Here is a 17,239-nt window from a genome sequence, read left to right on the forward strand (position 1 = left end):
TCTCATCTCCATTAAGAGGTTCGAGCTGTCAATAGGTCCTGTCGACCACTAGTGAACGACACTATTGATCTCACCGCCAGCAGGCAAGAAGGGCGGCCATTAGCTGAGCACGTCCTGTGGTCTCAGAAGTGCGTCGGCTCAAACATGCTTTGTCCTTTGCTTTGATTTGAATACGTAGGTGCACCTCAACTTCAACCGAAACAAAAAAAAATAGCCAGGGCCATATATTTTGGAGAAAGTTTCTCTTTCATAGAGTTCAAATAAGGTTAAAAATTTGCACGGAATTGCACGAGAAAAGAGTACAACCAATAAACTTTTTTTTCTTTTTCTTTTTTTCTGTAAGGTGACGCCACAAACCACCAAACGACCGAACCACCATGATGCTCTGGGAAGAACATTAAAGCCCAACCATGGCATCAGTCAAAGTTTATTGTCACATCGGTACAGGTTCGAAACTACAGCACCTTCATATTTGTAAAGAGGATTTTTTTTTTATGTCCATGGAGGAACAGTGTTTAAAGTGGAAGTCAACCTTGAACATTACTTGACAATAATATGTTTTATGTGACTTTACTAGTCTAAGCATGACATTCTAATTAATGTTACATTTGTGGAATAAGAGTTATGAAGCAAAATCAAGCTATTTTTATCCATCTCAGGGGGCGGCCATTTTGCCATATTCTGTTGACTGAAAATAACATCAGTGTTGCTCAGGGCTCAAGCAACGACCTGTTAGCTGAAGCCGAGCTGTGATTGGTTGTTACCTGAGACCTAAGCAACATTCATGTCATCTTCAGTCGACAGCAAGTGGCAAAATGTCCGCCCTGAGATGGATATTAATGGCTGGATTTTGCTACTTAACTCATATTCCACTAACGCAACTTTAATCACAATACCATATTTAGACCAGAGGGATTGCATAGAACATAACAAAAATGGGTTGACTTCCCCTTTAATTGGAACCATATCATAAGGTCACATTGGAGTTTCTCCTATCAAGCCTTTATTGATGCTAGTGAATTGCAAAGTTGACAGAAAAAGTATATAACTATTAGGGGTGTAACTAAAAACGGTTTGAACTGGAAAATCAATGCCGAATTAAATAATTCCACTTGTCTATCTATCTATCTATCTATCTATCTATCTATCTATCTATCTATCTATCTATCTATCTATCTATCTATCTATCTATCTATCTATCTATCTATCTATCTATCTATCTATCTATCTATCTATCTATCTATCTATCTATCTATCTATCTATCTATCCATCCATCCATCCACTGTATATATAAATCTATACTAAACTATACTATGAGCCGCAACATATTAAATAAAATCATAATCAAGACAAATCGAATTGTTCCACTTTTACATCAAACCGTCCTTGTATCGTTTTGCACCCCATGTATCAAAAACTGTATCAAATTATCTTTTGTGGAGAGATGCACACCCCTAATAACAACATATCAGCTTGTACGGTTCTCAAAACAAAAATAGACCACAGAGATTGTTTTTGCTTTGTTGTTGTTTTTTAACAAAACAAAATGATGTAGAGTATTTCTTTTGACACCAACAAACCTCTCAGTTTACACAGCAACAAAAGGCAGAGAATTACACTTCAACTTCAGAGGCACAAAAACAGGAAACTTGAACTACTTTATGTTGCACAGTTGTCTTTTTGGAAAATACAGAATGAGTTATTGTCTATGAGCGCCACTGATTGTTTGGACATTGATGTCAGGAAACACACAAGAAATAAAATGTAGATGATACATCAGGGTTCAGAAGGGAAACAGGTGTCCAGCCACTTGATGAACAATGTTGATCAAACCAAAACGTGATTGTGAGAGAGCAGGGATGGAAAAGGGACACAAGAACAGAAGAACGTGACGTCAAAAAGCAGCCATCTTTTACGGATCCACTTCTCATTACAAACTCTTTGCTTTTGGATGTTATCAAAGATGTTTGCGGCACACTAAAATATTGTAGGATGTATTATACATATATTCATTTCTATCTGTGTACATTTTCTACATTGATTATCACACAAAAAAAACAAAATTTAGAGCAAACGCATACAAACTGTTGAGTAATAGTGATGTTCAGAATTGGACCAGAACTGTTACTATGGATTTATTGCTTTGTACAGTACAGAGATGTTTGGTGCCACTTGCACCCTGGTGGTCCAGACAGTAACCTTGTTGCTCACTTAGAAAAAGCAACTTTCTTGGAAAAGCCATTTTTGCTCGTACCCTTTGGTTAATTGTGCGAAGAAATGAAAACATCAGTAACAGTTTCTGAGACAAAAACATTCATTGGAAAGGGGGGAGGGGGCTGAGCAAAATAAAAGCTGCACCACAAAGTTCCATGCATAAATACTCATTCACACACATATTTATATTGTGAAATGCTGATGAATGACCATCACTGAGAGTGAAATTTGGCCGCTTGAGCGATTCTAAGGTGGAATGTGTCGGCCCATTCTTTGTTATCTGTTTCATGTGGATATTTGGACATGTAACAGGCCAGTAAACAACATGTATGATCTCTGCCAAAAGGCTGTTTTTAACTGGATACTTGAATCATTGAGCCATTTTCAGCAATAAAAAGTGAATATTGTATTGTTGTTTCCACTTGTTGTCGACTGCAGATGACATCACCTGTGCTGAGGAAGTAGGTAACGACCAGTGTTGGGCAGTAACTAAGTTACAATAACGCGTTACTGTAACTTACCTTTTTACAATAACATACTGTAATGCATTACTTTTTAAAATACATAAACTCCGTTACAGTTACTATATGGTGCGTTAGTCTGTTACTTGGTTATTTAATTTAATAATTTAATTGTGCGACACTCGTGAGGATAAGCAGTTCAGAATTACAGTAAATGAATGGATGGCTGCTGTGTACTGTACTACAACGAAGAAGACGCAATGTGGGCGGGTATCGGATTCGGCAGTCATGGAGAGTCAAGGCGAGTGCAACACGAGTTTTTTTTTTTGACTTGGAAAATTCATTATTTTAGTTGAGCATAAAGGAACAGTGTATGTTCAGTGTATGTTCTAATATAACAGTTACTTTTAATATTAACACATTACTTTTTCGTTTAAGTAATCATCAGAGTAATTGAGTTCCTTTTAAAATTGAGTAGCTAGTAACTGAAACTAGTTTAAAAAATGTTTTAGTAACGAGCACAACACTGGTAACGACCAATCGTGGCTCACCTGTTTTCCGGGTTTGGTCAGCAAACTGAGCCATGATTGGTCGTTACTTCCACAGCACAGCTGATATCATCTTCAGTCGACAGCAAATTGGATTTATTTTTTTAAAAGGTATTAATTGTACATAAAAAATAATAAGGTTATCAAATTAGTTCTGGACAAAATATAAACTTTTTACTGCTGAAAATGGCTCAATGAGCCAAGTATCCCTTTAAACATTATTCTACACATCAATAAATGTAAACATCCATATACTTTTGAGAATGCTCACTTCCTCTTCTATTATATATCTTGCTATAGTCGCTAAATTGTGCTAAAATTATGTGCATTTTCTAGTTTCGATATATATATTTTTATCTTGTTGTGCTGCTCTTATATTGTGATACTCTGAGCTTTGTCTCTTCATAGCAAAGACCCTTCAATAAATCTTCAAATGGAGTCTTCTGAAATGAAAAAAAATGCTGTAAACTCCTTTTTACTGATCCACATCAGTGATTATCCAACATGTCTCGTATTTCTAAGTGCTTATTTGAAAACCAACCTTTTCCATTAATGAAATGACATTTTACTTTTGCACTAAACTGCTGGGATCGTTAACTTCACACACTTTAGGGGTAGCATGTTATCAAACAGATCACACGGCGCAAACATCAGAAAAAGACATGGTTAGCTTAATGCAGTGTTACCAATCACAAGTTACTATGTCACATGTTCAATGTCAACACCAGAACAAGAAAAATGTGCTCTTAGGAGTGATACAATACAATCAATATTGACGGTGGTCATTTTCTGTTTACCACGCTGTGCAGTGACACGTTTCTAGACCTTGTGTCTGGCTTGTCGTGGTATTGGAACCAGAAGCAGGTCAGGTGATTAATGAGGCCTCTCCTACGGGCTTCCTGTATATTTTTAGGAAGCCTCTGCTGATGGGATGAGATTTTTTTTTTTACATTAAAGCACAAATTCACTCCAAATAAGTATATCTATTATCCATATGCATAATAATACAGTTACAGGTTGCCAATTTGATATGTGTTACACATCTTTTGAATCAAATACTATTTAGTATTTTTTCATTTATACATTAAGCTGATACTTCTTGTGCAAACAACAACAATGGATTGGGATTTCTTCTTCTTTTTTTTTTTTTAAATCTTTGTAATTTGATGATATTATTTTTGACTATATTGACACACACTCAAGAGGTCTACACATGTATTAATGTGCGCTGGCTGTGTGTTTGGTCTAAGAATATCCCTCCTCCTGCCCATATCCGTAGCCCCCTCCCTGAGACTCTTCTTGCACGTACTCCTCCGTTTTCTCCCAGCTGGCGGCCCAGCCTCCGTTCACCTGCGTAGTGGCGCCGTACGACTTGGCGGGCCCGCCGTAAGCAGCGTAACTCTGCGTGATGTCGCCCGTCTCCTCCGCCAGCTCGTCCTCGTCGATGAAGCCGCACTTCTCCTCGCTGGTGAGCTCGGGGTCGGCCCACGGCTGCTTTTCTCCTGATGCGAAGATCCCATAGAACACCACGCCGCCATAGTGCACCATGGAGGCGATGAGGAACACATATTGCCACTCTTCTCTGGTCTGAAGGGTGGAGAAGGAGAGAACAATGTTTATGTAGAACCCAATCAGTGAGAAACTATATACCCACTATAACAGAAGTAGTCAGTCTAATCCTACATCTACAACCTTTCCCCTATAAAGCCTGAACCATGAATGAAAGAACATTCTGATTCTTTGTAAATAGAGTATTTATTGGTCCTTATGAACAAACAAAAAAACTACTTCCACATATGACTTTTGATTTGTGTTATATTTGATACATCCGGTCACAATGCTTTAAATTTGTACATTTCTAACTGTCAAAAATATAATAATAATAAACAGACATATCAAGCGTATTAGTATTTCCAAAAATCAGAAAGAACATTGGTCAGATCGTAAACAGATGTGTGATTAGATGAAGTTCAATGTGTGTGTTTTTTTTAAAATATATTTTATGCATGGATCAAGATGTCTGCTTCGCACAAAACTCATTTACCTTGTTTTTTGTCATAGCACCAACAATAAGTGGACACACCATCCCAGACAGGGTACCCACTCCGTTGGAGATGCCCATTAGGATGCTGGCATAACGGGGTGCGATATCCAAGTGGTTGACATTAAAGCCTGAAAAAAGAACATGAAGAAATCAATGAAGTGACTTGTGTCATGAACATGTGTTTTGTTCATTTGTTTTTAATTGTCATGTTTTCCTTGTATCTCCTATTGTCATTGCCTCTCGTTAATTTTTTTTTGTGGCTGCCTGTGCTTCTCAACCGGTCCCTTGTGTCAACCAATCAGCTCCCTCAGCCACGTACGTGTGTCTTGTCCAGGTGTCTCTCGTTGTCTTGTCAGTTTTGTTTGCATTCAGTTCTCTGCTTTTTTCTTTTTGGACCTTGTTGATAATTTAGCATTTTTGAATGCCCAAGTAACGTACCTTGTTACAAATAGAGGGAGCTATGGCAACAATATAAGCAACAGTAACAGTGATGGATGAACGGAGCACAAACAGTGTCCATCTTGTCGAAGGAATAGGCCATAACACGCGCCATGTTTCCACCCGCTCCCCCACTCAGAGTGGCTGCTCCATTCTGTCTGCACGACAAATCTCTTGAGACCATTGCCTCTGAATTATTTAACACTTCAGGAGAAAGCTCGGGCAGCCACATTTTGAACAAAATCCTCACCGTGCTCTCTAGCTAATATAGACAGTTGCTAATATACTAATTTTGCCACAACAAACACTTAAATATATCAACGTAATGCAGCAATTAGTTAGACATAGATAAAGGGATGTCACCCCTATATAAGCTGTTATTGATGTAAAGTCAACATTTACATTGCTATCTCAACAAAGGGCTACAAACACACATTGGGACTTGAATAAATATCCAAAGTGTGATTCATTTAAAAGAAAAAGTTTAAGACCGTCAAAGATTCTCAAACTTAGATCCCTGTTGAAAAGCAGAGGACCCTATTTTCATAGACAGGCGCCAGCGTGTGCTCATCGTAAAAAGTCTAGTTCAGTGTGTTTGTGAATTTGTGCTTGTGCCTTACTGGACGATGCGGCTGCTGTGCTCCCGGCGCATCTTGCAATTTGGTGACAAGAAGTAGATTCAATTTTGAACTTGCAAAAAGCAGGTCTAAATGGTGGCACGGGTGCTGTGGCGATTTTGGTGGTTTTGGTTGAGGCACAGGCCGACTGTGCTATAAAAAATGGATTTAAGTTTCATCAACATTTCCAAGCCAGGCACAAATTAGAAATGTGGTATTTTTTTTACTCTCATGTGCGTAAGTGAAGGTGTCAAAATATTGAATATACTGTATTGTGCAAGTCTGGTCTTTGTACTTCTGATTTCCCACTTTTCATGGAAGACTTTCCATCAAAATTCCAGTGTATTCTTACTGGTAAATATTTAAAAAGTGAGATTGCTATCTACCAACCTGATATAGCAAATCCACTGAAGCCAACTGCCAGCACCAGGAAGGAGATGGCCACCCCTTTGCTGTGGGAGTATCCTACCACCAGCAGCAGCGTAGCCTCCATGCCAAAACCTAGCAGAGAGGGACAGCAGGCCTCACACACTGGCTGGCACGTCAAAGCCCCACAAAGCCCGCAGGCTGTTGCCCATCACAATGCCAATTGAATTAAGCCAGCGTGACAATTTCCTCTCAATTACATGAAATGAAATCAATGTGCAATCACATACTGTATGTGTACAAGTATTGAGCATCGCACCAGCTCTCTGATCACCAAAGCAAAACTGAACAGTGTGACAGTAACACCCTTTAGCTCTGCGGAAATAGGTGTGAAAATTGATACGTGGTCCTCAGTCGGGACTTCTCACCTCCGCAGTTCATGATTTTTCTGACTGTGGTTGTTGACATAATGTTGTTGCTGCGCAGGTAGTCCGCCAGCTGGCCGCCAAAGGGCACAATAATAGTCATCACCAAATGGGGCAGCGCAGATAGGATGCCAACCTACAAACACACAAAGTGCACGCAAACCAATCAGTTCGGTTTTGTTTTGCCCCCCCTTTACAATATATGTGTTAATAGTCTTGATAGGATTTGCACATTCATACCCAAATGTACAGTGTGGTACAGATACCACCAATGGTGTAAGCACTCCCTCTGGTGGTACACAAAATAATCACTACACAAGTACAATTCAGTTGTATTTAACTCTTTAGCACAAACACTTAAGTACATTCTTAGAAAAACAAAACGTAAAACAGCACTTTTATGTGGAATTGAGTCATTATTTAAGTACACTCTTAAAACTGGTCAAAAAGAACCCATTTTGGGTCAAAAATCGGCCCGACCTACTAACTTGAGTCAATGTGACCTGACTTCTAGGCTGCACTGTACAAAATAACGTATTTTTGTGTGCAAAAACAACCCAAAGTTTGGTCAAATTGACCCAAATTGGGTTCTTTTTGACCTGGCAGTTTTAAAGGGGAAGTCAACCAAAAAAAACATTTCTTGACATAATATGTTCTATGCAGCCCCACTAGTCTAAACATGACATTCTGATTAATATTGCGTTATAAAGGAACATGAGTTAAGCAGCAAAATCCAGCAGCTGTTATTAGAAGGCGGCCATTTTGCCACTTGCTGTTGACTGAAGATGTCATCACAGTTGCTCAGGACTCAGGCAACGACCAATCACAGCTAACCTGTTTTCTGAAGATGAGCTATGATTGGTTGCCTGAGCCCTGAGCAACTGTGATGTCATCTTCAGTCGACAGCAAGTGGCAAAATGGCCGCCCCCTGAGATGAATAAAAACGGCAGAATTTTGCTTTATAACTGCAATATTAATCGGAATGTCATCGTTAGACTGGTGAGGTCATATATAGCATGTCATTGTCAAGAAATGTTTAAGGTTGACTTTCCTTTTTAAGTGTGTTGTATTTTTATTTGCTATGTTTAAGCACAGTAGAAATATAAAACCTATAATAACTTTATAATGCTATCACGGCTTACAACAATATTGAATACACTTCTTTTTTTTATAAAACAGTCTTGTTTTAGATGAGCACTTGGGTCTACTGTGCTACTCTGTTAATATTGGTCATAGGTATTAATTATTATGTATTACATAAGTATTAGTCATACAAAGCAATTTTTCAGGTGTATTCAGTAGCTATACGAGGCCCTAAAAAAAAGGCTGCACTTGCTCAGTTTTCTGCCCCTTGCAACTTGATTGAAGTGTAACTAATTAGAATATCCTATTGATTAAGCCATCATTATAAATTTCCAGTCCTGCTGTTTGGATCACTGCCGTCATTTGTGAACGACTGCCGCCGTGTTATGTAACGCGCACAGCGCATAGACAACACTCTCATTGATTCAATTTATCCCGAGAGCAAAGTTTTCCGTGCTCCTAAACATTTGGCTAACACGTGTTTGTGCGTGTTGGTAACTTCACACATATTCAACATTTCAATCTATCAAGCATGCAAACGATTTACCTTGCTTATCTCAAAGCCAAACACTTCCTCAAAGTATGCAGGTTGGCTGATGAGTAGCAGGTAAAACGTCCAGCTCCTGCAGAAGTTGGCCACAATGATTGCATAGACGGGCATGGAGGTGAAGAACTTCCTCCAGGGTGTCTTGAATTTCTGTAAGAAGATTTGTTTTTCATTTCCTGCTGCATTTCACTTCACATGAAGTGTACTCAAAGTGAAGGATTGGCTTGTGCTGTAATTACTGTCGACTGGCAATGTTGGCTTTGTTGGGATCTATCTGCTCACCTCAGCAGGGCCCGTTAACATGGCACTCTCTCCAATGCTTTCCTCGATGTAGCAGCGCTCCTCGTCAGTAATGGTCGGATGTTCAGCTGGGCTCTCGTAAGACACAAGTACCCAGAACATGTACCAAAATATGCCAACGCACCCTACAACATCACAGACAAAAAAAATACATCAAAAATAATTCACATAAAGATACTTAAAATAATACCAAGAATAATAACAAAAATAAAAATTATAATCACATCAATGAATCAGAATTTAAGACTATTGCAGATGTGTTTTTGTACCCTTCCCCTGCTTAACTGTGTTTGACAGACTTTTCAAATTGCCTGAGGGAATAATGCTCAGGAAGGACAGCTATCTGTTTCCACCACAGAGAGAAAGATGTGGGGGTGGGGGAGGGGGGTCATTATGAGCACATGCAAAACATTGGGGGAAAAAATCGATACTTGGTCTGCCTGGGTAAAAATCCATTCGCCTTTCACTGGATGCATTGATGATCCACCTTTTGGAATATCTTGTTTTAGTTTGTTTGCTTTCGAATCTTATTTAAAATTATAACTAATCTGTATGGCCCAATGTGCCTTTGATCACTTAAAATTCCTATTGAAGTTGAATACCATAATTAACCATACCGTAGACATAAAACACCGAAGACCATCCTGTATATTGAACCAGTATCCCCGCCATAGGCATTGCAATCACCGCACCAGCATAGGAACCTGAAGTGAGAATTTTTTTTTTGAAAAATGTTATATAAGACCACCCTGAACAGAAAGTACAAGACCATTTCCTTAATAGTTACCACAGAAAGAGATGGTGGCTAGCCGACTCCTTTCAAGTGGAGGAGCCCATTTACTCCATATGCCGTGACAGGCTGGGTAGGTGACTCCCTAAATTGAAAGTTTGAGAAATACAAGTCAAGCGAAGGCTCTTCCTTGAGCAACAGCATCGTTTTTCTATTCTATGAACAAGTGGTTAACAATAACTGACAAAGATTAACATTTTCACCCTATAATTAGCCTGAACAAATGATACTTAATGAACTTGTTTATTGAGGAAAGCAGCCGTGCAGCTATTAAATGTTCATCAAATGCTAATTTGAGCAAGCTGCTGATATAATCTAGAATTGAGCAGGTTATGAAATGTATTAAAATCTCTCTCAAAGCATTGGACATCATTTTTGAAGAAGCATATACACTCTGCATATCTGGATTTCTGGTGTATTTTTTTCTGTATAGAAGTCAAAATTAAATGCAGAAAATAGTTATAATTGGACTGACAGGATTTCTTTCATGATTTTTCTGTCGTGAAAGTACAGTCAAGGAAATGTCTGGATCAATATAACCCATCTCCGATTTCCACGGGCTGAATCACAAGTGCACTTTACACGCCTTTGCTTTTCCATTGTGGAAAATTCAAACAGACCTATGTCTGTTTATCTTGCTATTCATAGCTAGAAGCAACACGTGTGGGTGGTTTTGGAATTATGTCTGCTTACCTCCACCAGGCCTTGCAATATCCTAACGAAAATGACACAACCGTAATGGACTCGAGCAGCCGATGGAATGAACATGTTGAGGATTGATGTTAACACGATGGCTGCGCCAAACACCCTAAAAAGATCAAATGCATTTCAAAACACGTGTCATCACAATTATTTCAACATAAATTGCACTCATTTCGCTCTTATGTCTACATTTTAAATAAGGGCGTGTGTTGATTAATTGGCAATTGCACGAGAGTGACATTAATTTTCCTCCAACGGCTGAACAGCATAGCAGACGTCATCGAGATAAATATTTAACACAGACACGTCCCAGCGCTTGTGTCGCCTAGCAACCGAAGTCGGAGCTCCAGCGTGCTTACAAAAAGAATAGCCTTTCCAAAATGTCTTCCAAGACACACATGCAGGATTATTGTTTGTGAGTGTGAATTTTCAAAACTAAGAACATTTAATAAGGTAACGACAGAGGCGTGAGGAAAGGAAATTATGTCGGACGCACACGTACGTACACCCAAACATAACTATTTCTCATTTCTGTCACACACTCCGCCTTCCTCATCTGCAGCACGCGGGAGGGGGCATCCCTAATCCGATCGACTCGTGTGTCAGGCACGGGACCAACATGGCGGCAATTACATCCGCGTGCAGTAAAGCACGCAGAAGACAATATTCTACAAAATCGAAAAAGATTAGAATGTTGAATTAAAATAAATGTTGACACTTTCGATTCCATTTCCTATCAATAAAAATAAATCACTTTCTTATTATTTTTATCTTGGATTATCATTAGCCTAAATCCAAAATAAATTTTAGTCTTTGAAATCTTGTAATCAAATGTCATTGAATTGGGATGTGAATAAAGGCTTTTTAGCGCCAACACATTCGAGGTCTGCTCTCCACGCCCCTGCAGATTAGAGCCCGCAGCCCTCTGGGAGCTCATTAACAGGTGGCACAAAGCCTGGCGCCGGGGGCCACTGCCCACAGCCTGCTGGGTGGGCCCCCCCGCTGCACACAGCCCTGCCTCATCTGCCTCATGCGTTATGACAAACCATGCGTTAAAATAAGCATATATGTGTTTGCAATAAAGAGCAGTTAAGCAATATGAACAGAATTTTTTTTAATTCGCTTGTATTTTATTTATTTATTTATTTATCTGAACGTTTGATATGTGACGTGGACAGCGGGTGTTGTGACGCTTGATCCTGCCGCCTACCTGTTTGCAGCCAGCCTGGAGGAGATGTATCCTCCTGGGATTTGAGTCACTATGTAACCCCAGAAGAAAGATCCGTGAATCATTCCCACCGTCTCTGGGTCCCAGTTGAATTTGGCTTTCTGGGAAATCGTTCGTAGAATAAAATACATTAATGACATTTTGATGATTTAAAATAAAATAAAAATTCTCAGACTAAATATTTTTGGCATTGAAAAAATAAACTACTTTAGTTAGGGAATAGCGATTTAAAAACAAAAAACAAAAAAAACAAAAAAACACTTGATAGGATAATTTACAGGCCGCTTGCAAGCGCTTGATTTTGACTTAACGTGCACCTTTTTATTATAAAAGCACTATATGAGTGAGATTTATATTTAGTGTGCATTAATAGGCCTACTAATAACGTCGAAAAGGATGCCTTTAATTATGTCTTGCCGGATGCAAGCAGGGAAATGCACCAAAAAAGACAAAATTGGGCCTTTAAAAAAGCCTGTTACCGTCTGACGTGATGTGAAATATTTCAACTGAATGTTATCATTTGTGCATGTTAATCCACTACGAATCGAGTGTTTTTTTTTTTAATAAGCCGTTTTTTGTATGTAAGCCTATATTGTTTTCTGAAATTGAAAATCGTTTTATGCGCATTTTGAGACAGGGGCCCTCTTGGATGTCATGATTTCACTTTGGGGTTTTTTGTTTTTGTTTTTTTTCTTAATCTGGTCTATATTGTTGGAGTGTGGAAAGAGGTATGGTGATGACGTGTTCGGTGTTGGGCACACCTCTTTAATGATGATCTTGCCGTTCTGGTGGATGGTGCTGTTGTTGACCATGCCCACGATGGCCACGCCCAAATTACACCGGATGCCGAAGGAGATGCAGAATCCCAGGCCGCTCAAGATGGCGATGATGTAGCGGCGTGGCAGGCCGAAGCATTTGCAGTCGCACAAGGGGGGTTTCCTCTCCCCGGCCGCGCGCGGCCGCCCGTCCTCCGTCAACTCGATCACCTCCCCGCCCTTTTGTCGCTTCTCCATCGCCCTGCACAGACCCAGCCAGGACACCACTTGGGACCATGCAGACCGCGCCAACGTGCGTGGAGATCATGCGAAAATACAGCCTCCGTTTTCACCCGCAACACGAGGCCATGTTTGGCTTTTATTGTGGAGTAAATGTGTGCTTTTACATTTCTTTGTAAAATATGTACCGCCTAAGAATGTGGGAGATAAAGGCCTTATTGGTCTCAGGAGACACCAACATAGAGTTCTAATTTATAATAAAATAATAAGATGATTAAATGTCCCCAAGTTCAACATTCTAGAGTAGAAAGAGAGAGGAAAATGGAAATATGCCCTTGTACCGCATTGCAGTATCGCTTTTATGCTCATTGGCATTCAGTGGACTGAAGAGCTCCCCACGCACATCTGGGCATCCCTCAGAGTGTTCCCTCTTTTTTTTCTCGCCCCCTCACACACATATTTGTACAGCATTTTCTTTTCGAGGCAATTTTAGGATTTATTCAAATGGATTTGAATTGTTAAAACGCGACTGATCAAGAAAAAGACATTGGAACATATTTAATTTAATGTGTGGTTTATTCCACAAACCAAAAAAAAGACGTCGATTGCTGTGTTTCGCTGCATAATAATAAATCCAGCAGAATGTGATGGAAATTATTCCCACCCACCAAGCCAAGAAAATGAAAAGAGGGGGTTGTCTAAATAGGCTATAGTTTGATCTTTTTTTCTTTTCTTTTCTTTTTTATAGATAAATGTAAAGCTGTGCAAACCGGTCCATATTATTTCATTGAACATGAGTAACAGTGACATGACACATTCACACATGTGGCCCTGTATCAATGGGCTGACCCCTGGCAATGCCATCAAGTGCGCGCGCGCGTGTGCGCACATACACAAGAACTCGATTGCATAATTCTCCTCACTTCTAGAGGCGTGCCTACAGATCTCTGTTAGTTGTAAACGACTTGTCGGTGGCCTGCAGGTGTGTGTAAATCCCAAATAAAAATGTGACATCAAGACATTCCCACGCTTTCCCTTCGAATCCGATCCATCAGGCTCGTGAAGCCATCGCGTCCTTACCTGTGCATGTGGCCCAGGGTCTTCCCCGCCAACTCCTTCATCCCCGCCGTGGCCCTGGTCTTCATGGACTCCATATCCAGTCTCTAAGTGCAGGCCCGTGCTCTCGTTGCTGTTGTAGTCTGGTTTTTACTGCTAGTACGTCATGTTCCTTCGCGGCAGAGCCGACTCGGGCGGCTGCACGGTAAATAACGAGCCAAGTTCTGATGAGGCAGACCAATTCAGTTCAGACAGGCGAGGATCCAGATGATGGCTCTTCTTTCACGACGAAGCCCATAAAAGGAAAACACCTTCTTCTAGTGGAATGGATCAGACGACGTGAGCGCCTTCATTCATCATCCAGCACCAACTCCGCTTGGATGGCGAGATGCTGAGCGGGAGGTGCGACTGGCCAGCAGCGAGCAGCAAAAGGCACAAAATGAGTGCAGGGTGTTAGAGTGAACGGCGAGACTCAGCCAGAGAGAGGAAAGAAAAGAGAAAAAGCGACTTATTGTAGATGAAAGCGCTTTTGGAGTTGCGTGTATAAAATGAAAGAGGGAGTGAGCCTCTGGTGTCTCCTGTGCTGAGCGCAGGTTGATCTGACGGCGTGTTCAGCACCGAGGTCAGCGACAGCCTCAACATCTGGACACGTGCAGCAAGAACAGGGCCAATATCACCATTCAACACACAAATATATTTGCGCTAGTTTTCTACTCATGTTTTAACGACTAAGAGTAACGATATGTTACAATTTATCTACACTGCTTCCAGTTAACTGGATGGTGTAATTTTATTCTGATGATTTCAACAGAATGTGGTGGGGGGAGGGGGGGGGGGGGCACATCATAACGCAAAACGAAAATACAAAGGTAGAAATCCCCTATTTGATAGCTGAAGCCCCTAAAGGCGGTGCTATGGAAACCAAATGAGCAGTGGATTTCCCCCCCAACAACCTCCTCTGCTCCGCGTAGGAATCCATTAATAATGTATGCGTCTCACCACATGTTCATCTCCCAGACAGCCAGAGCTTCCCACGGATACATGCACGCATTTTGGGATTAAAAACCCCCAAAACAAAACAAACAAAAGACAACAAATAAACAAAACAGAACAACTGGACACTACTACTACTACTAATTATTATTATTGATAATAATAATAATAATAATAATAATAATAATAATAATAATAATAATAATAATAATACATAAAAATAATAACAACAGTAATAATATTAACAATTTAGGCGACATACACAGTTGTGAAGCCAACATGACTTGTGGGAAAATAGCAGGCTTTCATTTATGGGTAAAGACTGCCACCTGGTGGCCGTCAAAATAATGACACCCAACACCATCGAGGTCATGTCTGTGTGTTGCCACAGAGAAGATGGGCACTGTACTTTAGTAGTATCTCTTCGAATTCAGAGTTGTTCTGATCTATTGGATGATTTATAATAACATATACACCTTCAAAAATATGTCCATAACATAAAAATGAACTCCAAGCTTGAACCCATGCAATAGGAACGTCATCGTGCTCTTCGAAGGGTGTTTCTTTCGTCACTTTATTGGGTGAAACCTGTTGCAAATTTGAGGTGGGCGAGGGGGTTGCTGACTACATAAATGTTTGAAGCTTTGAGATAGTCAACGCCACTGAAAATTAGGCTCTTTAAAAGGTAACCATTTCTAGCAGGAAAGCCTGATACCCCAACTAGTTTCAACCTAACTTTTAGATGCAAAATAAATAAAAAAGACAAGAAAGAATACAGTGACAAAAAATAAGTATTTTTATTATTTGTGCAGATAGCACAATGAATGAACTTCCATCACACATTTGCACTGTAAGAAAAAACGCTTTTCATCTTTATTTATTCTGGAGTTCCAGATAATATTACAATTGGTCCCAAAGCAACATACAAACACAGTTACAGGATTCCACCATATACACAATTGTGTAAATTGTTATTGTGGCCTTCATCACGAGTGGGACAAATGATTGATGATTGTTACAGTACCTCTCGCTATATATACAGTGTACTGTATATTCAATTGAATAAAATTAGTTATTGAGAGAAAAAAAAGCATTATCTATCTTCTTATGTCAGCAACAGTGCCTTGAAACCATTGGGCATTTTCACCTTTTGACACCTTACTTCTCGGCTTCTTTTTTTTAAATTGAGACTTAAATGACCATATCATGTATACAGTATGTTAAAATGTTGTGATATATCTTATAATCTAATCAACTTCTTCACCTGTTTGGTGAGTTTCGTGGTTTTCATGATGCTGTTGTTTACAAACTGTCTGATGAGGCCTTCACAGAACATGTGTATTCATACTGTCAGTAAATTACACACAAGTGGCCTCAAATTTTAAAAACTATATCATTTTCATTCCATTTCACACTAATGTGCTATGTTGTGTTGGCCCGTCATATAAAATCACAACAAAATAATCAGGTTTGTGATTGTAAGGTCACAAAATGTGAAAAAGTATACATTTTCAAGGCAGTGGAATATATTGTCACATATTTTTTTGGATCAGTGTGATTTTTTTGCTGTTGTTGCCATATTTCAATGGATGTCGTCAGACAGACAGAAATGAAACATGTAACATTTTTACAATGACAAGACTTCTTTTCACCACTACAAACAATACAACATACAGCTATTCGGATAAATTCAGTCACACTTATCTTGTACCCTCTTTAACAAGTATCACATGCCGGGACAAATATATTAAAATTATTTAAAAGGTTATTACAGCACTTGATCAGCACATCCATAATTGCTTTTTCTGAGGTGTGAGCTATGCAAAGGAAGAAGGCATTACATGGAGAATTGCACAATTGTTTTTCTCATTGCTGTAAATGTCCACATCAACCCTTCATATTTTCTATGGCACAGATACACTACATGCACTTGAGAAGCAGATGCAAAATATTGATTTTTCACTATGTCTGCTCAGATCCTAATATAGGAATCCATTACAGCAGCTGATTATGCCCATGAACTAAGAAACAAGGCCAGCATTGTTTTTGCGCAAACACAGAAGCCCTTGCAAATGGATGTCATCAGCAGGTAAGCAAACAAGCTCAAAAATCTCTTTTTGGCTTGTGAAATGGCAGCTAGAGGCACTCAGACAGCACTTCGTGCTTGTCCGGCACAGACGGCACCTCTGAGAGGGGCTCGGTGATGAAGCTGGCACTCAGCTGGACTTTGAGTCTCTCCACCTCATAGTTATGCAGGTATTCTTGAATCAGGTAGCGTTCCCGCTTAAAGCGCGCCTTCACACCTGACGGCACATCCGGAATCATCCACGCCACGAAGAATTTCACCACGAAGACCACATGCTGGGGAGGGTGATTACAAGGCAAATGAAGCTCAATCACAACATTAAACGGAAGACAAAGTCAATGTCTT

The 17,239-nt window shown here is 39.8% G+C and overlaps 2 protein-coding genes across 4 annotated transcripts in view; both read right to left on the minus strand.

Moving 5' to 3' along the window:
- Positions 1 to 409: 409 nt before the first annotated feature.
- slc17a6b (solute carrier family 17 member 6b) lies at positions 410 to 14,427 on the minus strand. Its single transcript, XM_077564336.1, has 12 exons — positions 13,840 to 14,427; positions 12,526 to 12,781; positions 11,747 to 11,865; positions 10,528 to 10,642; positions 9,832 to 9,919; positions 9,662 to 9,748; positions 9,027 to 9,169; positions 8,745 to 8,894; positions 7,118 to 7,250; positions 6,714 to 6,824; positions 5,269 to 5,396; positions 410 to 4,811 (listed from the first exon to the last, which is right to left on the minus strand). Exons 1-12 carry the CDS (start codon positions 13,911 to 13,913, stop codon positions 4,470 to 4,472), a joined length of 1,746 nt encoding a protein of 581 aa, XP_077420462.1. The 5' UTR covers positions 13,914 to 14,427; the 3' UTR covers positions 410 to 4,469.
- A 1,154-nt stretch (positions 14,428 to 15,581) lies between these two features.
- ano5b (anoctamin 5b) overlaps positions 15,582 to 17,239 on the minus strand; it is a 41,807-nt gene continuing 40,149 nt past the window's right edge. For all 3 annotated transcript variants that reach the window (XM_077563712.1, XM_077563711.1, XM_077563713.1), the window contains one exon: positions 15,582 to 17,169. In XM_077563712.1, the coding sequence (XP_077419838.1) occupies positions 16,945 to 17,169 (225 nt within the window). In that variant the 3' untranslated portion in view covers positions 15,582 to 16,944. The remainder of the gene's footprint in view (positions 17,170 to 17,239) is intronic.

The sequence above is a fragment of the Vanacampus margaritifer genome, chromosome 4 (genome assembly GCF_051991255.1).
Source record: "Vanacampus margaritifer isolate UIUO_Vmar chromosome 4, RoL_Vmar_1.0, whole genome shotgun sequence".
Lineage (NCBI taxonomy): Eukaryota > Metazoa > Chordata > Actinopteri > Syngnathiformes > Syngnathidae > Vanacampus > Vanacampus margaritifer.